Raw genomic sequence first — 22949 nt, forward strand, 5'->3', positions numbered from 1 at the left:
GGTATGCACTTTGTTGAAGCCACTGCTCTCTACCTGTTCATGTAAATCAGCGTGAACTAACGAGAGCCTTGTCCTAAGTGCTCTTTTCATGAGCAGTTCAGCAGATGGGATCCCAGTGAGTGAGTGGGGTCTTGTGCGGTAGCTAAGCAGGACTCAGGATAGGCGAGTCTGCAGTGAGCCTTCAGTTACCCTCTTCAAGCCTTGCTTGATGGTTTGCACTGCTCTCTCTGCCTGACCATTGGACGCTGGTTTAAGCGTGGCAGATGTGACATGTTTGATCCCTTTACGGGTCATGAATTCTTTGAACTCAGCACTGGTAAAACATGGCCCATTGTCACTCACCAGGACATCGGGTAAGCCTTGAGTGGCAAACATAGCCCGTATGCTTTCAGTAGTGGCAGCGGACGTGCTAGCCGATATTATCTCACATGCAATCCACTTGGAATACTCGTCTACAACCACAAGGAATATTTTACCCAAGAACGGGCCTGCATAGTACCCTTGACCACGGTTTGGAGGGCCAAGACCATAAACTTAGCGGCGCCTCCCTGGGTACATTGCTTAACTGCAAGCATGTATTACATCTGTGAACGCAGGACTCTAAGTCTGCATCGATACCGGGCCACCTCACGTGGGATCTGGCTATCGCTTTCATCATTACAATGCCTGGGTGGGTACTGTGGAGATCATTGATGAAGGTATCTCTGCCCTTCTTGGAGACCACTACTCGATTGCCCCACAGAAGGCAGTCTGCCTGTATAGACATTTCACCTTTGCGCCGCTGGAACGGCTTTATCTCTTCCTGCATTTCCACTGGGACATTGGACCAGCTCCCGTGAAGTACACAGCTTTTGACTAGAGATAAAAAGGGGTCCTGGCTTGTCCAAGTTTTGATCTGTCGGGCATTGACGGGTGATTGCTCACTCTCAAATGCTTCCATAATCATGGCTAGATTTGCGAGCTGCATCATTTCCATCCCCGTGGTGGACAATGGCAACCTACTGAGAGCATCGGCGCAGTTTTCTGTGCCTGGCCTGTGACGGATGGCGTAGTTGTATGCGGACAACATGAGCACCCATCACTGGATGTGGGCCGATGCATTGGTATTTATCCCTTTACTCTCAGAAAACAGGGATATAAGTGGCTTATGGTCAGTTTCCAATTCGAATTTTAGCCCAAACAGGTATTGATGCATTTTCTTTACCCCATAGACACACGCTAACGCTTCTTTCTCAATCATGCTATAGATTCTCTCAGCTTTAGACAGACTCCTGGATGCATAAGCAACCAGTTGAGTTTCCCGAAATCATTAGCTTGTTGCAATACACACCCGATGCCATATGACGACGTATCACATGCTAGTACCAAACAATTATGGATCATACAACACAAGCAATTTGTTTGAGCATAACAATTTTCTCGCTTTTACAAAGGCATTTTCTTGACTTTGCCCCAAATCTATTCATCCCCTTTTCATAGTAAGACATGCAGTGGTTCTAACAGTGTGCTGAGATCCGGTAAGAAGTTACCAAAGTAGTTCAGGAGTCCCAGAAACGACCGCAGCTCCGTCACGTTCTGTGGCCTTGGTGCATTCTCGATTGCCTCCATCTTCACGTTGGTGGGCCTGGTGCCGTCTGCCGCAATCCTCCTTCCCAAGAACTCCACTTCAGGGCCAGGAAAACGCACTTTGAGCGTTTTAACCTGAGCCCCACACGGTTGAGTCGACTAAGAACCTTCTCCAGGTTCTGCAGATGCTCGACTGTGTTCTGACCTGTGACCAAAATGTCGTCTTGGAAGACCACGGTATGGGGGACTGACTTCAGTAAGCTTTCCATGTTTCTCTGGAATATCGTCGCAGCTGATCAGATTCCAAACGGTCAGCTGTTGTAAACAAAAAGACCTTTGTGTGTGTTGATGCAGGTGAGGGCCTTCGTTGATTCCTCCAGTTCCTGTGTCATGTAGGCTGAAGTCAGATCCAACTTCATGAACGTCTTTCCTCCCACCAGCGTTGCAAAGAGGTCGTCGGTCTTTGGTAGTGGGTATTGGTCCTGCGGGAGAAACGATTGATAGTTACTTTGTAATCACCACAGATTCTGACGGTGCCGTCTCCCTTGAGAACTGGGATGATAGGACTGGCCCACTCGTTGAACTCAGTCGGTGAAATAATGCCCTCTCTTTGCAGCCGGTCTAGCTCAATCTCTACCCTTTCTCTCACCATGTACGGTACTGCTCTCGCCTTGTGATGGATGGGTCGCACCCCCAGAATTAGGTGGATCTGCACTTTTGCTCCTTGGAATTTCCCGATGCCTGGTTCGAACAGAGAAGGAAATTTGTTTAAGGCCTGGGCACACGAAATGTCGTCAGTGGGCAATAGCGCTCGGACGTCGTCCCAGTTCCACCGTTTCTTTCCCAGCCAGCTCCTGCCGAGCAGTGTGGGACCATCGCCCGGTACCACGCAAAGTTGTAGCTTGTGCCCTGCTCCATCATAGGAGACCTTTACATTAGCACTGCCGATTATGGGAATCAGTTCTTTTGTGTAAGTTCTTAGTTTTGTGCGAACTGGAGTTAAGACTGGCCTTGAGGCCTTGTTGCAGCATAATCTTTCGAAAGTATTTTTGCCCATGATGCACTGGCTCGCGCCCGTGTCCAGCTCCATTGACATCAGGAGTCCATTTAGTTCAATATTCAGCATTATTGGGGTCAATTCATGGTGAATGTGTGCACCCCATGTACCTCTCCCTCCTCGGTCTGAGGCTCTGGTTTGTCGTGATCCTCCGTGGATCTGTCCTCCTCTGCAACATGGTGGTTTGCAGGTTTAATAGGATTTGCAGCTCGCCTGCACACTCGTTGGAGGTGTCCCATTGCTCCACAGCCCTTGCAAATGTACCCTTTGAATCGGCATGAATGGAAACGATGATCACCCCAGCAGCGCCAACAAAGTGTTAATGGCCTTGTATTCATCACCCATGATGGTGGATTCTGAGACATCTGTGGACGTGCAGCTGCAGGTATGTGTGACCTGCCCTGTACATTACAATTCAAAAACAACATCACTTTGTTCACAGTACTTGTAGCAGCACTTGTGTGCTGAGAGATTTGCTTCTTATTGTCACTGGTGGCAATGAACACTATGGCCTTACTCAAGGTTGGGGTCTCTACAGTCAAAAGTTTGCGAAGTATGGTTTCGTGGCCAATGCCAAGTACGAAAAAGTCTCTGAGCATGTGCTCCAAATGTCCTTCAAATTCGCAATGTCCTGCAAGGCTTCTTAGCTCGGCGACATAACTCGCCACTTCCTGGCCTTCAGACCTTTTGTAGGTGTAGAATCAGTACCTCGCCATCAGAATGCTTTCCCTCGAGTTCAAATGCTCTCAGACACAGTGTGCACAAATCGTCGTATGATTTCTCCATGGGTTTTGCTGGAGTGAGCAGATTCTTCATGAGGCAATACATTGGTGCCCACAGACGGTGAGGAGGATCGCCCTTCGTTTGGCAGCATTCTCACGAAGTATTGGTCGAGTCGCTCCCAATCCTCTCCCTCCGAGAATTTCACCAGGATTCCCACTGTTCTCTGCATCTTTGGGTTCGCTATCTGTATCTCGTCGCCAGTTGTTATGTATGGAGAAAGAGTCAGACTGAACACTGTGAGCTCAAAGTAAAGTGTGACCTTAGTCTTTTATTGCAGGTCTCCAGAGTGCCTATCCAACCTGTGAAGCCTCCTTAAATACCTGTGCTCCCAAGGGATTATGGGATCCTTTGGGACTCCAGCGGATGAGCCCTCTGGTGGCTGTACAGAGTAAATATGAGTTTACATATATAATAGTAGTGAGGTAGAGCTAGGTGTTGTCAGCATACATGTGGAAACTGACGCTGTGTTTCCGGATGATGTTGCCAAGCGGCAACATGTAGATGAGAAATAGGAGGGGACCAAGGACAGATCCTTGGGGGACACCAGAGGTAATAATGCGGGGGCGGGAAGAGAAGCCATTGCAGGTGATTCTAAGGCTATGCTTAGATAGATAAGAATGGAACCAGGCGAGTGCAGTCCCACCCAGCTGGGCGATGGTGGAGATGTGTTGGAGAAGCATAGAGTGGTCAACCATGTCAAAGGCTGCAGAAAAGTCTAGAAGGACAAGGAGGGATAGTTTGCCTTTGTCACAGTCACAAAGGATGTCATTTGTGACTTTGATGAGAGCTGTTTTGGTACAGTGGCAGGCGCGGAAACTGGATTGGAGGGGTTCTTCACTCAAAGAATTGTGAAGATTTGGAATTCTCTACCCCAAACGGCTGTGAATGCTGCATCGTTGAGTATATTCAAGACTGAGATAGATAGATTTTTGGACTCTAAGCAAATCAAGGGATATGGGGATTGGGCGAGAAAGTGGAGTTGAGGTAAAAGATCAACCATTATATTTAATTGCGGAGCAGGCTCGAAAGGCCGTACGGCCTACTCCTGCTCCTAATTCTTATGATCTTATCTCAAAGCATCTTACATACAACCATTTACATTGGAGAGCAGTGACTGTTGTTAACAGACAAAGCTTGTCGCTTAATCCCAATGCAGATCAAAGTTCATCTTTTAGATCTAACGCAGACCACATTCAAGATTAGGATTGATGTTCATGGGCAGTGTGTCAAGAACCTAATGTCCTGCTAATCGGCTTCTTGTCATGATTTATATTTTGAGTTGTGCAATAACTTGATTCTGCACTAGATATACAGTCATACTTTTCTGATTTATACCTTTCTTAGGTGTCAGCTGTGGTTCAGATGGTAGCACACTCGCCTCTGAGTTAGAAGGCCATGGGTTCAAGTCCCACTCCAGAGATTTGAGCCCATAATCTAGGTTGACACTCCCAATGCAGTACTGAGGGAGTGCTGCACTGTTGGAGGTGCCGTCTTTCATATGAAATATTGAACCAAGGTCCCATCTGCTCACTCAGATGGATGTAAAAGATCCCGGCACTTTTTGAAGAAGAGTTCTCGCCAGTGTCCTGGAGCCAATATTTATCCCTCAATCAACATCACAAAAACAGATGATCGGGTCAGTGAGTATGCAGGTACAGCAAGTAATCAGGAAGGCAAATGGAATGTTGGACATTATTGAAAGGGTGTTAGAGTATAAAAGCAGAGAAGTCCTGTTACAACTGTACAGGGTATTAGTGAGGCCACACCTAGAGTACTGCATATTTTTGGTCTCCGTATTTTATAAAGGATATAATTTCTTATGTTCTTATGTTCTTATTAATCCCATTGCTGCTTGTGGGAGCTTGCGGTGTACAAATTGGCTGCCGCGTTGCCTACATTACAACAGTGAGTACACTTCAAAAAGTGCTTCACTGGCTGTAAAGCGCTTTGTGTCGTCCTGAGGCCATGAAAGGCGCTGTATAATTAGAAATCTCTCTTCCTTACTCCACCTCTCAGGCTGAAGGCTGTGTTTGGTGGAACAGAACATCCGTGAAGTTATTCTTTCATTTCTCGGTGCCAGAACACATTGTTTTAGTTACTTCAGGGTAAAACATTCCATCAACCTGATTGGTTTACTGGTGGTCGCAACAGGTTGCGGCAATGTCCTTAGACGCAGAACAAAAATGTCACTTTGACATTCAGTTTCCCAAAGTACGCCAAAAACATCTTTGCAGTGGAAAAGAAAGAATATTGTAACTGGATTTAAAATAACATTACATTGGGGGCATAACCTTAAAATTATAGCCAGGCAATTCAGGGGTGATGTAAGTAAGCATTTCTTCACACAAAAGGTGGTGGAAATCTGGAACTCTCTTCCCCAAAAAGCTGCGAATCAACTGTAAATTTCAAAATTAAGATGGATAGATTTTTGTTGGTAAAGGTATCAAGGGATACGGAACCAAGGCGGCTAAATGGAGTTAAGATACAGATCAGCACTGAGGCAGCACTGCACTGTCGGAGGGGCCGTACTGAGGGAGCGCTACACTGTCGGCAGGGCAGTACTGAGGGAGCGCTACACTGTCGGCAGGGCAGTACTGAGGGAGTGCTGCACTGTCGGAGGGGCAGTACTGAGGGACTGCTGCACTGTCGGAAGGGCAGCACTAAGGGAGAGCTGTACTGTCGAAGGTTCAATACTGAGGGAGCACTGCACTGTCAGAGGTGCGAATTGGAAGTTAGCAAAGGTAACACCACTATTCAAGAAAGGAGGGAGATAGAAACATGGGAACTCATCATCATAGGCAATCCCTCGAAATCAAGGAAGACTTGCTTCCACTCTAAAAGTGAGTTCTTAGCTGACTGAACAGTCCAAAAGGGAATTACAGTCTCTGGGACAGACAATTGTTGAAGGAAAGGGTGGATGGGAGTCTGGTTTGCCGTGCGCTCCTTCTGTTACCTGCGCTTGTTTTCTGCATGCTCTTAGCGACGAGATTCGAGGTGCTCAGCGCCCTCCCGGATGCTATTCCTCCACTTAGGGTGATCTTTGGTCAGGGATTCCCAGGTGTCAGTGGGAATGTTGCATTTTATCAAGGAGACTTTGAGGGTGTCCTTGAAACGTTTCCTCTAACCACCTGTGGCTCGTTTGCTGTGTAGGAGTTCTGAGCAGAGCGCTTTCTTTGGGAGTCATGTGTCAGGCATGCAAGCAATGTGGCCCGCCCAACGGAGCTGGTCGAGTGTGGTCAGTGCTTCGATGCTGGGGCTGTTGGCCTGATCGAGAATATTGATGTTGGTGCATCTGTCCTTCCAGGGGATTTGCAGGCTCTTTTGTGTCAACGCTGGTGGTATTTCTCCAGCGAATTGAGGTGTATACTGTATATGGTCCATGTCTCTGAGCTATACAGGAGGGCTGGTATCACTACAGTCCTGTAGACCATTAGCTTGGTGCCAGATTTGAGGGCCTGATCTTCGAACACTCTCTTCCTCAGGCAGCGGAATGCTGCGCTGGCGCACTGGAGGCGGTGTTGAACCTCGGCGCCGATGTCTGCCCTTGCTGATAATTGGTATGGAAAGTGGTCCACGTTGTCCAGGGCCACGCCATGGATCTTGATGACTGGGGGGCAGTACTGTGTGGCAGGGTCAGGTTGGTGGAGGACCTTTGTCTTACAGATGTTTAGCATTAGGCCCATGCTTTCGTACGCCTTGGTGAAGATGTTGACGATGACTTGGAGTTCAGCCTCTGAATGCACGCAGATGCAAGTGTCGTCCGTGTACTGTAGCTCGACGACAGAGGATGGGACGGTCTTGGATCTGGCCTGGAGGCAACGAAGGTTGGGACAGGTTCCCACTGGTTCTATAGTTTAGTTCCACTCCAGCAGGGAGCTTGTTGAGTGTGAGGTGGAGCATTGCAGTGAGGAAGATCGAGAAGAGGGTTGGCGCGATGACGCAGCCCTGCTTGACCCTTGTCCGGACGTTGATTGGGTCTGCGGTGGATCCGTTGGTCAGGATCATGGCTTGCATGTCGTTGTGGAGAAGGCGGAGGATGGCGACAAACTTTTGGAGGCAGCCAAAAGGGAGGAGTACGGCCATAGTCCCTCGCCATTAACAGTGTCAAATGCGTTTCTAAGGTCAACGAAGGACATGTACAAGGGTTGGTGCTGTTCCCTGCATTTCTCTTGCAGTAAAGAGCGTGTCCGTTGTACCCCGTAGTGGATGGAATCTACACTGTGACTCCGGGAGGAGCTCCTCAGCCACAGGGAGAAGACGGTTGAGAAGGATTCTAACGATGACTTTCCCAGTGGCTGATAACAGGGAGATTCCTCTGTAATTGCCGCAATAGGACTTGTCGCCTTTTTTAAAGATGGTCACAATTACTGCATCTCCGGGATTTCCCGGCATGCTCTCCTCCTTTCAGATGAAAGAGATGAGGTCATGCATTCGTGCCAACAGTACTTCTCTGCCATACTTTAGTGCCTCAGCGGGTATTCCATCCGTTCCCGATACCTTGTTGTTCTTGAACTGATGGATGGCCTTTTCTGCCTCATGCAGTGTTGGGGTCTCACTGAAATGATGGCGGGTAGCATGCTGAGGGATGGGATTGAGAACACTCGTGTCAAAGGCAGAGTCTCAGTTAACGAGATATTCGAAGTGCACCTTCCAGCGGGTCCTGACTGCCTCGGTGTCCTTGATGAGTGTCTCCCCGTTCTTGGCCAGCAGTGGGGTGGGGCCTTGGGAGCTTGGGCTGTAGGTGGATTTGACTGCGGTGAAGAACCCTCGCACATTATCACTGTTGGCCAGCTGCTCAATCTCCTGAGCTTTCTCCGTCCACCATCTATTCTTTAGGTCACAGGTTTTTTGTTGGACCTCAGCCTTAAAGACATAGAAAATAGGTGCAGAAATAGGCCATTTGGCCCTTCGCAACTGCACCACCATTCAATATGATCATGGCTGATCATGCAAGTTCAGTACCCCATTCATGCTTTCTCTCCATACCCCTTGATCGCTTTAGCCGTAAGGGCCACATCTAACTCCCTTTTAAATATATCTAATGAACTGGCCTCAACAACAGAGAATTCCACAGGTTCACAATTCTCTGAGTGAAGAAGTTTCTCCTCATCTCGATCCTAAATGGCTTACCCCTTATCCTTAGACTGAGATCCCTGGTTCTGGACTTCCCCAACATCAGGGACATTCTTCCTGCATCTAATCTGTCCAATCCCATCAGAATGTTATATGTTTCTATGAGATCCCCTCTCATTCTTCTAAATTCCAGTGAATATAAGCCTAGTCGATCCAGTCTTTCTTAATATGTCAGTCCTGCCATCCCAGGAATTAGTCTGGTGAACCTTCGCTGCACTCCCTCAATAGCAAGAATGTCCTTCCTCAGATTAGGAGGCCAAAACTGTACACAATATTCAAGAGGTGGCCTCACCAAGGCCCTGTACAACTGCAGCAAGACCTACCTGCTCCAATATTCAAATCCTCTCGCTATGAAGGCCAACATGCCATTTGCCTTCTTCCTGCTGTACCTGCATGCCAACTTTCAATGACTGATGTACCATGACACCCAGGTCTCATTGCACCTCCCCTTTTCCTAATCTGTCACCATTCAGATAATATTCTGCCTCCCTGTTTTTGCCACCAAAGTGGATAACCTCACATTTATCCACATTATACTGCATTTGCCCACTCACCTAACCTGTCCAAGTCACCCTGCAGCCTCTTAGCATCCTCCTCACAGCTCACACTGTAAAGTCCTTACTCTACAGTATGAAATCACACGAGGCACATTCTGGGGACAAGGTCACTCTGTGACCTTAATTCTTTATTCACAGGACTCCAAAGATGATGACCCTGCGTGGGACCTCCCTTTTTATACCTGTGAAATCAGGTAAGGAGTGTCAAGGTGTGCATCTAGGTTGAGTGTATACAGTAATACAGTGGTGTTACATTGTGGTTACATATATGACATTATCCCCCCCCCCCCCCAAAGTCTTATTGGGATCATAGGTTTAGTCTTTCAGGTGGTCTACACTCCCTCGTGGAGCGCTGCAGTTGGGGCTCTGGTTGTTGGACACTGACGTGAGTGTCTGTCACCTGTAGTGATTCCGGCCTGTCCGGGCTGACCGCAGGGACTGTGCATTCTTCTAATTGCTCTTGTTGCTCGTTCACTGGTGGTGTTGTGAGCTCCATCTCATGGTCTTCTTCAAGTTCCTCTGTGTCGATGCTGAACTTTTTTTTTACTTGGTCCAGATGCTTACAGCATATCTGACCATTGTTGAGTTTTAACACAATGACCCTATTCCCCTCTTTGTCAATTACAGTGCCCTCAAGCCATTGAGGACGAATACAGGATCATTTATTTCTATACACCTCCCCCTTGAATTACGGTCATGGTACTCATTTTGTGACTTGCGCTTGCCCTCAACTATGTCGGTCAGGACTGGGTGAATGAGGGACAACCGAGTTTTGAGTGTCCGTTTCATTAGTAGCTCTGCGGGCAGGGCCCCTGTGAGCAAGTGCGATCGGGATCTATAGGCCAGCAGGAGACGCGATAGGCAGCATTGTAGGGAGGGTCCTTCAATCCTGAGCATACCTTGCTTAATGATTTGGACCGCACGTTATGCCTGGCCATTGGAGGTCGGCTTGAACGGCACAGTCCTGATGTGGTTGATGTCATTGCCTGACATAAATGCCCGGAATTCGTAGCTTGTGAAACGTGGGCCATTATCACTAACCAGGATGTCCGGCAAGCCATGGGTCGCAAAGATCGCACGTAGGCTTTCCACGTTGGTGGATGACGTGAATGAATTCAGAATGATGCACTCGATCCAGTTCGAGTATGCATCTACCACAATAAGGAACATCTTTCCCATGAACAGGCTTGCGTAGTCAACATGAATGCGTGACCATCGCCTGGTGGGCCAGGGCCACGGGCTGAGCGGGGCCTCCCTGGGGGCATTACCCAGTTGGGCACACGTCGTGCACCTGAGAACAGTGTTCCAGGTCTGAATCAATTCCAGGCCACCAAACGTGTGACCGGGCAATGGCCTTCATCAACACAATGCCTGGGTGTTCACTGTCGAGTTCCCTGATGAATGCCTCCCTGCCCTTCTGGGGCATAACTACCCGGCTGCCCCATAGTAGGCAGTCGGCTTGGATGGAGAGCTTATCCATCCGTCTGTGGAACGGTCTGACCTCCTCAGGGCATGCTCCGTGTGTGGGCGCCCAATCCCCAGTCAGGACACATTTCTTAATCAGGGATAGGAGGGGATCTCTGTTTGTCCAGATTTTGATCTGGTGGGCTGTGATGGGGGAGCCTGCACTGTCAAAGGCATCGACAGCCATGACCATCTCAGCGTTTTGCTCTGCTGCCCCCTCAATGGTGGCCAGTGGAAGCCTGCTGAGTGCTTCAGTGCAATTTTCAGTGCCAGGCCGGTGCCGGATGGAGTAGTCATACGCAGCCAGCGTGAGAGCCCATCACTGTATGCGAGCTGATGCGTTGGCATTGATGGCCTTGCTGTCTGACAACAGGGATGTTAATGGCTTGTGGTCCGTCTCTAATTCAAACTTCCTGCCAAAGAGGTACTGATGCATTTTTTTTACACCCTAGACACATGCAAGCGCTTCCTTCTCGACCATCCCATATCCCCGTTCTGCTTGAGAGCGCAACCTGGAGGTATAAGCCACAGGTTGTAGTTGACCCTCAGCATTGCCCTGCTGCAACACGCACCCAACCCCATAGGACGATGCATCACATGTCAGAACCAATTTTTTACAGAGGTCGTACAGGGTCAACAACTTATTTGAACAAAGTAGGTTTCGCGCCCGATCAAAAGCCCGTTCCTGACAGTCCCCCCAAAACTATTCGCAACCCTTACGCAGGAGCATGTGTAGCGGTTCCAACAACGTGCTCAAGTTCGGCAGAAAGATCCCGAAATAGTTCAACAGTCCCAGGAATGAACGCAACTCCGATGTGTTGCAGGGCCTGGGTGCTCATTGAATCGCCTCTGTTTTGGATTCGGTGGGCCAAATCCCATCTGCAGCAACCCTCCTGCCCAGAAACTCAACCTCAGGAGCTAAGAACACACATTTAGACTTCTTGAGTCGGAGGCCTACTCGGTCCAGTCGGCGTAGCACCTCCTCCAAGTTGTGGAGGTGTTCCTCGGTGTCTCGACCTGTGATGAGGATGTCATCCTGGAATACGATCGTTCCAGGAATGGATTTAGGCAGGCTTTCCATGTTTCGTTGAAAAATCGCGGCCGCTGATCGAATGCCAAACGGGGACCTGTTTTAAACGAACAGTCCCTTGTGTGTGGTGATGGTGATCAGTAGTTTAGATTCGTCGGCCAGTTCCTGGGTCATATAGGCTGAAGTGAGGTCCAACTTGGTGAACAGCTTGCCACCTGCCAGCGTGGGGAAGAGGTCCTCTGCTCTCGGGAGCAGGTATTGATCTTGTAGGGACACACGATTGATAGTGGCCTTGTAGTCGCCACAGATCCTGACAGAGCCATTCGCTTTTAGGACGGGAACGATGGGGCTCGCCCAGTCGCTGAATTCAACAGGTGAGATGATGCCCTCTCAACTGCCGGTCCAATTCGCTCTCGATCTTTTCCCGCATCACATTCAGCACCGCTCTGGCTTTGTGGTGCACTGGCCTCGCGTCCGGGGTGAAGTATATCACTACTTTAGTGCCTTTGAAAGTCCCGACACCAGGTTGGAATAGTGAATCGAATTATTGTAGGACTTGTGAGCACGGACTTGGAGCATCGCTCCACAGATGACATTGCGTGAACATCCCCCCATTTCCAATTCATCTCGGCAAACCAGCTCCTCCCCAACAGTGCGGGACCATTGCTCGGGACAATCCAGAGTGGCAGCCGATTCACTAACCCATTGTGTGTGACAGCCAACATTGCACTGCCTAGCACCGGAATGATTTCTTTAGTGTAAGTCCTTAATTGTGTCTCAATACGTGCTAATTTGGGTCTACTGGCTATAAGTGGCCATAGCTTCGCAAATTGCTGAACGCCCATGAGTGACTGACTGGCCCCAGTGTCCAGCTCCATGTGTACTGGTATACCGTTTAATAAAACCCTCATCATCATTGGTGGTGTTTTGGTGTATGAACTGTGAATATTCGCCACATGGACCCGCTGAACCTTGGCGTCCATCAATTTGCCCCAAAAGTCAGCCTGCCTCAAAGAACTTTCTTCTGGTCCATCCGCCTCATAAATTAGTCTGGTTGCAGACTTCCTGCACATTCGAGCTAAGTGGTCACTGAGGTTGCAGTTTCTGCAGACAAACTGTTGAAATCTGCAAGATCTAGCTGAGTGTTTTCCCCCACACCTCCAGCATGAGTTAAAGTTTCCATTGTTGGGAACAAAGGGACTATGGCCAGGCATTCCGTGCTGACTGTCCCTTTGACTGCTCTTAAGTATCCTATTAGTGGGTGTCAGTGGTCCATCCCGGGCCGCATTGTCCACTGTGATGGTGTGAATGTCCGTTCAGCCTGCCATTGTCTCTGTTGAAGTCCTACTCTGGGGCCTATTGCTGCCTGGTGAGTGTTGGACTGCCCCTGCCTGCCTGCGGGGCTCTGAGTCACATTGATGATGTTGACTCCCTGATCCATCGCCGCGTTAGAGGCAGAATTGCGTGCGTATATTATTTTCGTCTCTTCCTCCCCCGCCATGAAAGTTTGAGCTATCAACCCCGCCGCTTCCAAGGTCAACTCCTTGGTCTCAATTAATTTGCGGAAAATTCCCGCATGACCGATGCCCTCGATAAAGAAGTCCCTTAGCATTTCCCCCCTGCAGGCGTCTGTGAACTTACAGAGGCTGGCCAAACGCCGGAGGTCCGCTACGAAGTCCGGTATGCTCTGTCCTTCACGACGTCGATGGGTGTAGAATCTGTGTTGGGCCATATGTATGCTACTCGCCGGTTTGAGGTGCTCCCCGATTAATTTGCTAAGTTCTTCAAAGGTTTTGTCCGCCGGCTTTTCGGATGCTGGTAAGTCCTTCATGAGCGCGTAAGTCTTTGGTCTGCAGCTGGTCAAAAGATGAACCCTTTGCTTGTCGGCCGCCGCATCCCCCAGCCATTCTTTCATAACGAAGCTTTGCTGAAGCCTCTCGACAAAATCGTCCCAGTCTTCCCCAACACAGTACCGTTCCTCTGTGCTACCGATGGCCATTCTCGTGGGTCGTGAATTCCCGTTTCTCATCGCCAATGTAAAGTCCTTACTCTACAGTATGAAACCACATGAGGCACATTCTGGGGACAAGGTCACTCTGTGACCTTAACTCTTTATTCACAGGACTCCAAAGAAGATGACCCTGCGTGGGATCTCCCTTTTTATACCTGTGTGATCAGGTAAGGAGTGTCTCCCACAAGTTCACCCCTTGTGGTCAAGGTGTGCATCTAGGTTGAGTGTATACAGTAATCTAGTGGTGTTACATTGTGGTTACATGCATGACACACACTGCCACCCAGCTTAGTGTCATCTGCAAACTTGGAGATATTACATTCAATTCCTTCGTCCAAATCATTAATGTATATTGTAAATAGCTGGGGGCCCAGCACTGAACCTTGCGGTACCCCACTAGTCACTGCCTGCCATTCTGAAAAGGACCCGTTTATTCCTACTCTTTGCTTCCTGTCTGCCAACCAGTTCTCTATCCACGTCAATACATTACCCCAAATACCATGTGCTTTAATTTTGCACATTAATCTCTTGTGTGGGACCTTGTCAAAAGCCTTTTGAAAGTCCAAATACACCACATCCACTGGTTCTCCCTCGTCCACTCTACTAGTTACATCCTCAAAATAATTCTAGAAGATCTGTCAAGCATGATTTACCTTTCATAAATCCATGCCGACTTGGACTGATCCTGTCACTGCTTTCCAAATGCGCTGCTATTACATCTTTAATAATTGATTCCAACATTTAATCGTCTTAAGACATCTGTATAGCTGCTTTGCTGCTCCAGAGTTGGGTTGTTGTTTTAGGTTCAGAAATGCTCTGCACTTGCGATTTATTAGCTCTTGGATCTCCTTATCATTCTCATCAAACCAGTCCTGGTGTTTCCTGGTTGAGTGACCAAGTGTCTCTTCGCAGTACTGAGGTAGCACTGCACTGTTGGAGGGGCAGTACTGAGGAAGCGCTGCACTGTCAGAGGTGCGGATTGGAAGTTACCAAAGACAACACTGCTATTCAAGAAAGGAGGGAGATAGAAACATGGGAACTACAAGCCAGTTAGCCTGACATCAATCATTAGGAAAATGCTCGAATCCATTGTTAAGGAAGTTGTATCGTGGCTCTTAGAAAATCATGATATGGTTATGCAGTGCCAGCATGGTTTTATGAAAGGGAAATCGTGTTTGAAAAATTTATTAGAGTTTTTTGAGGATGTAACTAGCAGGGTAGATAAAGGGGAACCAGTTGATGTAGTATATTTGGATTTCCAAAACGCATTCGATAAGGTGCCACATAAAAGGTTACCATACAAGACACAGACTCATGGGATTGGAGGTATTGAATTAGCATGGATAGCGGATTGGTTAATGGACGGAAAGCAGAGACTAGGGATAACCGGGTCATATGTGGGTTGGCAGACTGTAACTAGTGGGGTGCCGCAAGGATCAGTGCTGGAGCCTCAGCTATTTACAATCTAGAGGCCCAAAATTGCCCCCCTCAATTAGCTCCATTACCGCCTCTAAGAGGTAGGAATGGAGTGGGGAGGCCTTACCGACCCATCCTAAATTGCCCCCGGACCGGGAGCGGTAGGAATGGGTTTTCGCTCGCCTGTGTTCCTGCCGCGTCAGGTACGTGCCGATCCCCATGGGAGTGGCGTCACTACCGGTAGGTGCCACTGACAGCTTTTCCCGGCGGGGAGCTGAAGCGGCTGAAACCCTCCCTGATGGCCCAGTGTTTGCCACTAATGAGGCTGCAGAGTTCACAGCGGCCCTCCTCTTTAATTGAGGGGGAGGGACATTGTGACACGTCAGCGCGACGCTGATGACTCGGAGCGACGGCTGTTTCGACCCGTCCCCACTTCCGCACCTCTCCTGACACCAACACCGTTCCGCTCGGAAACAAGAAACAAAGTGCTGAAAATCGCCGGATTGTCTGCTCCATGCATTGGGGCGCACGGAACATTTAAAAATCGGTAGGTGCGCCCCGTTTTGGGCAGAGGGCAATTTCAGCCCCTATATTAATGACCTAGATGAAGGGACCGAGTGTAATATATCTAAGTTTGCTGACAATACAAAGCTAGGTGGGACAGTAAGCTGTGAGGAGAACACAAAGAGTCTGCAAAGGGATACAGATAGACTAAGTGAATGGACAGTAAGGTGGCAGATGGAGTATTACTTAGGGAAATGTGAGGTTATCCACTTTGGTAGGAAGAATAGAATTTCAGAATATCTTTTAAATGGTGAAAAACTTTTAAATGTTGGTGTTCAGAGAGATTTGAGTGCCCTCGTGCAAGGAACACAAAAAGCTAGCATGGAGGTACAGCAAGCAATAAAGAAGGCAAATGGCATATGGCCATTATTGCAAGGGGGTTGGAGTATAGAGTAAGGGGGGCCGAAATTCAGCGCAGAAAACTGGCACACCTTGGAGTTTTTTTCTGTTCTTACAACAGGCGATCCATGATGCGGCGGTATGATCGATTTTCAGGAATTTTAAATTTTTTCAAAGTCCCAACCGAAGTCAGTCATAGTGGGGGCGGGAGATCGACAGGAAGGCAGGCTGAGGGGCTGAATTTGGGTCAGGACCAGGACTCTGCCATGGTCACTCAGCGGTGGAGTGGTGGTGATGTCACAGCGCGTGTGCGTCACCACGCACTCTTCCCTCCGTTAAAGGGGAGAGAATCGGGCATTTTTAAATCTTCGGCCACTGGACCACCAGGGAGAGTTGGAGGCCCGGCCGAACCCGTGGGCACTATCTTGCTGGCTGATCAGGAAGTCAGCCGGCAAAAATAAATACATGGCGGCCGCGGCAGTGGGCCCTCCCCTTGAAGGGCCGCCGCACTGCCGGGCCGCACACCGTCAGGAGAAGGTGCACCGACACTGAAAGCTGTCGGGGGCACTGCGCGGCGGGGGATCGATTTATCGACATGAACTTTGGTCTGTGCATTCTGATGACATGCTTGCGGCGGTGATCAGCTCGGACGGTATCGGGTCCAGGCCGAAAAATCCACGACCTAAATTTGGGTCGGGGCGGTCAGTTGACCACAAAGAGGCAGCCACGGGATTCCGATGCATGGCCATCACAAATGGACAGTAACGGGTCTTCCTGAGACCCTGAATTTCGGCCCCAGGAAGTCTTGCTACAAGTGTACAGTGCCTTGGTGAGACCACACCTAGAGTACTGTGCTAAATTTTGGTCTCCTTACCTAAGGAAGGATATACTTGCCATAGAGGGAATGCAACGAAAGTTCACCAGACTGATTCCTGGAATGAGAGGGTTGTCCTATGATGAGTGACTGTGTAGAATGGGCCTAAACTCTCTGGAGTTTAGAAGAATGAGAGGTAATCTCATTGAAACATACACGGGGGGACTGACAGGGTAGATGCTGAGAGGTTGTTTCCCCCGGAGTCTAGAACTAGGGAGCACAGTCTCAGGATAAGGGGTGGCCATTTAGGACTGAGATGAAGAGGAATTTCTTCACTCAGAGGGCTATGAATCTTTGGAATTCTCTGCACCAGGGGGCTGTGGCTGCTGAGTCTTTGAGTATATTCAATAGATTATTGAACTCTAGGGAAATCAAGGGACATGGGGATCCAGCGGGAATGTGCAGTTGAGGTCGATGATCAGCCATGATGTTATTGAATGGCGAAGCAGGCTCAAGGGACCATGTGGCCGACTCCTGTTCCTAATTCTTATGTTCTTATGTTCGTATGTCTTTTGGCTGAGACATTAAACCGAGGCCCCGTCTGCGCTCTCAGGTGGATGATCCCATGACACTATTTAAAAGAAGAGCAGGGGAGTGCTCCCGGTTCCCTGGTCTATATTTATCTTTGAATCAACATCACTAAAAACAGATGATCTGGTCATTTATCATATTGCTGTCTGTGGGAGCTTGCTGTGCGCAAATTGGTTGCCGCGTTTCCTACATTACAAGAGTGACTACTCTTCAAAAGCACTTCATTGGCTTTAAAGCGCTTTGGGATGTCCGGTGGTCATCAAAGGTGCTATAGAAATGCATGTCTTTCTTTTCGTTCGATGATCACATTGAATGGCGGAACAGGCTTGAGGGGCTGAATGGCCTCCTACTGTTCCTATGTTCCTGTTTAACTCATCGATTTCTCCATTGATCTTATCCACTTCCTGAGTGAGTGGTAGTGGGGCCAAGATTGAACATAAGAACATATAAACATAAAAAATAGGAGCAGGAGTAGGCCACCTGGCCCCTCGAGCCGGCTCCGCCGTTTAATAAAATCATGGCTGACCTGATTCAGCTCCATTTCCCATAACCCTTTATTCCCTTAATCGCTCAAAAATCTGTCTATCTCCGCCTTAAATATATTCAATGACCCAACCTCCACAGCTCTCTGGGGCAGAGAATTCCACAGATTACCAATCCTCTGAGAGAAGAAATTCCTCCTCATCTTAGTTTTAAATGGACGGCCCCTTAGTCTATGTCTCTTAGTTTTAGTTTTCCTTGAGTGGAAATATCCTCTCTGCATCCACCTTGTTGAGCCCTCTCATTATCTTATATATTTTGATAAGATCATCTCCCATTCTTCTGAACTCCAATGTGTATAGGCCCAACCTACTCAACCTATCTTCATAAGTCAACCCCTCATCTCCGGAATTAACCTAGTTGTTATGTATTAATGCTTGGGGGTCACCAGACACCAGAGGGCGCCGCGGTCGGAGGTCATCGGGCTGTACGCATGTGACATGTGTGCTTGGTCACCTGTATATAAGCTGTGTGTCTTTGTCAAGCTGGCACTCTCGGGCTGGAATAAAGATGGATCAGGTTGCACCTGAGTGAGTTTATAGTAACCAGACTCTTGAGTCTGCCTATGATTCCGTCATCCATCATAGACCTGGTACTGAGAATTGTGCAGATGCACTGAGTCGTCTGCCCTTACCCACAACTGAGATGGAGACACCTCAACCTGCAGATCTACTCTTATTAATGGATGCTTTTGAGAGTGAAGGAACCCCTGTCACTGCTCAACAAGTTAGGGTCTGGACCAGCCATGACCCTATTTTATCGGTTGTGAAACGGTGTGTACTCAATGGTGATTGGTCTGTCATACCTATGGAGATGCGTGAGGAGACCAAACCTTACAACCGTCGCAAGGATGAGCTGTCCATTCAATCAGATTGTTTATTGTGGGGTAAATGTGTAATCATGCCTAAGAAAGGTAGAGAAAAATTTGTATGTGAACTTCATAGCACTCATTCTGGTATTGTCATGATGAAGTCCATTGCTAGGTCTCATGTATGGTGGCCTGGAATTGACTCTGATCTGGAATCATACGTGCATTAGTGCAATACTTGCATGCAGCTAAGTAAAGTACCAGTGGAATCTCTGCTGAGTCTTTGGTTGTGGCTAACCAAACCATTGTCGAGGATCCACATTGATTTTGCGAGCCTGTTCCTAGGAAAGATGTTTTTTGTCATAGTGGATGCTTATTCTAAGTGGATAGAGTGTGTTATAATGTCATCCAGCACGTCTACAGCTACCATTGAGAACCTTCATATCATGTTTGCTACTCATGGTTTGCCTGACATTGTTGTGAGAGACAACAGATCTTGCTTCACAAGTCTTGAGTTCCAGGAGTTCATGAAACTCAATGGCATCAGACACGTGAGATCAGCTCCATTCAAGCCTGGTTCTAATGGTCAAGCAGAGCGTGCCGTTCAAACGATCAAGCAAATTATGAAACGTGTAACTCAGGGTTCATTGCAGAGACGGTTGCTCAGTTACAGGTCAAGACCTCACACGCTTACTGGGGTTCCTCCTGCTGAACTACTGATGAAGAGAAATCTCAAGGCCAGGCTTTCTCTTGTTCATCCTGATTTGAACGATTGTGTTGAAAACAGACGTCAAAGTCAGCAATGGTGTCATGATCGTGTTGCTGTGTCACGTGACATCTCGGTCAACGATCGGTTTATGTATGAACTATGGTCAAGGTCCAAAGAGGATCGCTGGCACTGTTACAGCCAAGGAGGGTAATAGAGTGTGTATTGTCATGCTCAAGAATGGGCAAACATGCAGGAAACACCTTGACCAGGTTAAACTGTGGCACATGGATGAACTGGAACCGACTGAGGAAAATGCAGTCAGTGACCAACCAACCATTGTTCACTTATCAGAGGACTCGGCTGACATTATTGACTCTGAACCTTCAGTCTCTGATGTGGTCATGACCACTCCCATCAGATCAGTTACTCAGCCCTCAGTCTCAATGGACTCAGAACGCTTGCCCAGACCCAAAGTTGAACTGAGACGATCAACTCATGAGAGGAAAGCCCCAGACCGTCTTAATTTGTAAAAAGACTGTGGTTAAGATTTTAAAAGGGGGATGTTGTTATGTATTAATGCTTGGGGGTCACCAGACACCAGAGGGCGCCTTGGTCAGAGGTCATCGGGTTGTACGCATGTGGCATGAGTACTTGGTCACCTGTATATAAGCTGTGTATCTTTGTCAAGCTGGCACTCTCAGACTGGAATAAAGACGGATCAAGTTGCACCTGAGTGAGTTTACAGTAACCAGACTTTTGAGTCATTGCACTAGTGAACCGTCTCTGAACAGCCTCCAATGCAAGTATATCCTTCCTTAAATACGGAGACCAAAACTGTATGCAGTACTCCAGGTGTGGTCTCACCTATACCCTGTACAGTTGCAGCAGGACTTCTCTGCTTTTATACTCTATCCTCCTTGCAATAAAGGCCAACATTCCATTTGCCTCCCTGATTACTTGCTGTACCTGCAGACTAACTTTTTGTGTTTCATGCACAAGGTCCCCCAGGTCCCTCTGTACTGCAGCACTTTGCAATTTTTCTCCATTTAAATTATACTTTTCTATTTGCTTTTCTATTTTTTCTGCCAAAGTGGATAACTTCACAATTTCCCGCATTATACTCCATTTGCCAAATTTTTGCCCATTCACTTACCCTGTCTATATCACTTTGTAGATTTTTTGTGTCCTCCTCACAGTTTGCTTTCTCACACATCTTAGTATCATCAGCAAATTTGGCAACATTACACTCAGTCCCTTCATCCAAGTCATGAATATAGATAGATACTAGTTACTGTTTGCCAATCGGAAAATGACCTATTAATACCGACTATCTGTTTTCTGTTAATTTGCCAATCCTTTATCCATGCTAATATATTACCCCCAACCCCATGAACTTTTATCTTGTGCAGTAACCTTTTATGTGGCACCTTATCGAATGCCTTTTGGAAATCCAAATACACCACATCGACTGGTTCCCCCTTATCCACCCTGCTCGTTACATCCTCAAAGATCTCCAGCAAATTTGTCAAACATGATTTCCCTTTCATAAAACCATGCTGACTCTCCTTGATTGAATCATGCTTTTCCAAATGTCCTGCTACTGCTTCCTTAATAATGGACTCCAGCATTTTCCCAACAACAGATGTTAGGTTAACTGGTCTATAGTTTCCTGCTTTCTGTCTGCCTCCTTTTTTAAATAGGGCATTACATTTGCAGTGTTCCAGTCTGCTGGGACTGCCCCATTGCCTACTGTGGAGTAGCTGGTACTTTGATGGATGCTCACACGGTGCTGTACCAAACGCTGTGAATCGAGGCCAGTCTCCAGTCGATGCTCGCGGGGTGTGTGATTCCTTAAGTGCGGTGCCCAGAATTGGACACAATTCACCAGTTGATCCCGAACCAGTGTTTTATACAGGTTCATCATAATATCCATGTATTTGTACTAGAAGGGAAGAAAATTTGCAGGGCTATGGGGGAAGAGCAGGGGGAGTGGGAATAATTGGATAGCTTTTTCAAAGAGCCAGCACCAGGCATAATGGGCCAAATGGCCTCCTTCGGTGCTGAAGGTTTGTATGATTCTAATTTCTGATGTGCTGCATCATTCTATGATTCTATCAAATCGCCATGGTGGGATTTGACCTGGGTTGCCAGTCCATAACCACCTTGCTGCCGAATATGGTGCCATATAGATTGGGGAGGTGCTTCTCTTCCCACTCCCGCATCGTTACCTCTGGTGCCCCCCCAGGATCTATCTTTGGCACCCTCCTATTTCTCATCTACATGCTGACCCTCGGCGACATCATCACAAAACACAGTGTCAGTTTCCCTATGTACGCTGCCGACACCCAACTCTACCTCACCACCATTTCTCTCGACCCCTCCATGGTCTCTAAATTGTCAGACTGCTTGTCCGACATCCAGTTCTGGATTTGCAGAAATTTTCTCCAACTAAATATTGGGAAGACCGAAACCATTGTTTCAGTCTCAGCCACAAACTCCGTTCCCTAGCCACTGACTCCATCCCACTTCCCAACTTCTGCCTGAGGCTGAACCAGACTGTTCGCAACTTTGGTGTCATATTTGACCCCGAAATGAGTATTCGACCAAATATCCACAGCATAACTAAGATCGCCTCTTTCCAGCTCTGTAACATCACCTGTCTCCGCCCTTGCCTCAGCTCATCCGCTGCTGAAACCTTTATCCATGCCTTTGTTACCTCTAGATTTGACTATTCCAACGCTCTCCTGGCTGGTCTCCCACATTCTACCTTGAAGTGATCTAAAACTCGGCTGCCCGTGTCCGAACTCGCACCAAGTCCCACTCACCCATCACCCCTGTGCTCGCTGACCTACATTGGCTCCTGGTTAAGCAATTTCAAAATTCGATTTCAAAATTCTCATCCTTGTTTACAAATCCCTCCATGGCCTCGCGCCTCCCTATCTCCTTCAGCCCCACAACCCCCCCGAGATATCTGCGCTCCTCTAATTCTGCCCCTTGAGCAGCCCTGATTTTAATCGCTCAACCATTGGTGGCCATGCCTTCTGTTGCCTCGGCCCTAAGTCTGGAATTCCCTCCCTAAACCTCTTCGCCTCTCCACCTCTCTTTCCTCCTTTAAGACGCTCGTTGAAACCTATCTCTTTGACCAAGCTTTCACCTACCTAATTTCTCCTTACGTGGCTCCTTATTTTGTCTCCTAACACTCCTGTGAAGGGCATTGGGATGGTTCATTTTGTTAAAGGCACTATATCAATCCAAGTTGTTGTTGTTGTTGTCTCCAGACTGGATCGACATTCTGTGCTGATCTAATTCAAGACAGCGGTAGGGGTGGATGTGGGATGTGGATTTTGAGGGGTGTAATCGGTCAGGGTTCCTGCTCAGGTCCGCTGCTGCTTCCCAGAGATTCCTGAAGAGGTTGTTTTTAAATCTGTTTCAGGTGCCAGGAAATAATTATTGCCTGTCCCTCGTCACCCTTTGAGAAGGTGGTGGTGGGCCTTCTTCGTGAACCGCTGCAGTCGTACCAGCAGGACAGACCCAGCAGGGTTGGCGACACAGTGGTATACAGTCCGC

The 22949-nt window shown here is 48.1% G+C and overlaps 1 protein-coding gene across 1 annotated transcript in view; it reads right to left on the reverse strand.

Annotated features, from left to right (window-relative positions):
* Positions 1–20565, reverse strand: part of mrvi1 (murine retrovirus integration site 1 homolog) — a gene marked incomplete at its 5' end in the record, with an annotated part of 156848 nt that extends 136283 nt beyond the window's left edge. Inside the window, one exon of the mRNA XM_070899451.1 lies at positions 20536–20565. Within this exon, the coding sequence (XP_070755552.1) occupies positions 20536–20565 (30 nt within the window). The remainder of the gene's footprint in view (positions 1–20535) is intronic.
* Between the last annotated feature and the right edge of the window lie 2384 nt (positions 20566–22949).

This window comes from Pristiophorus japonicus, chromosome 14 (assembly GCF_044704955.1).
Source record: "Pristiophorus japonicus isolate sPriJap1 chromosome 14, sPriJap1.hap1, whole genome shotgun sequence".
NCBI classification, from domain to species: domain Eukaryota; kingdom Metazoa; phylum Chordata; class Chondrichthyes; family Pristiophoridae; genus Pristiophorus; species Pristiophorus japonicus.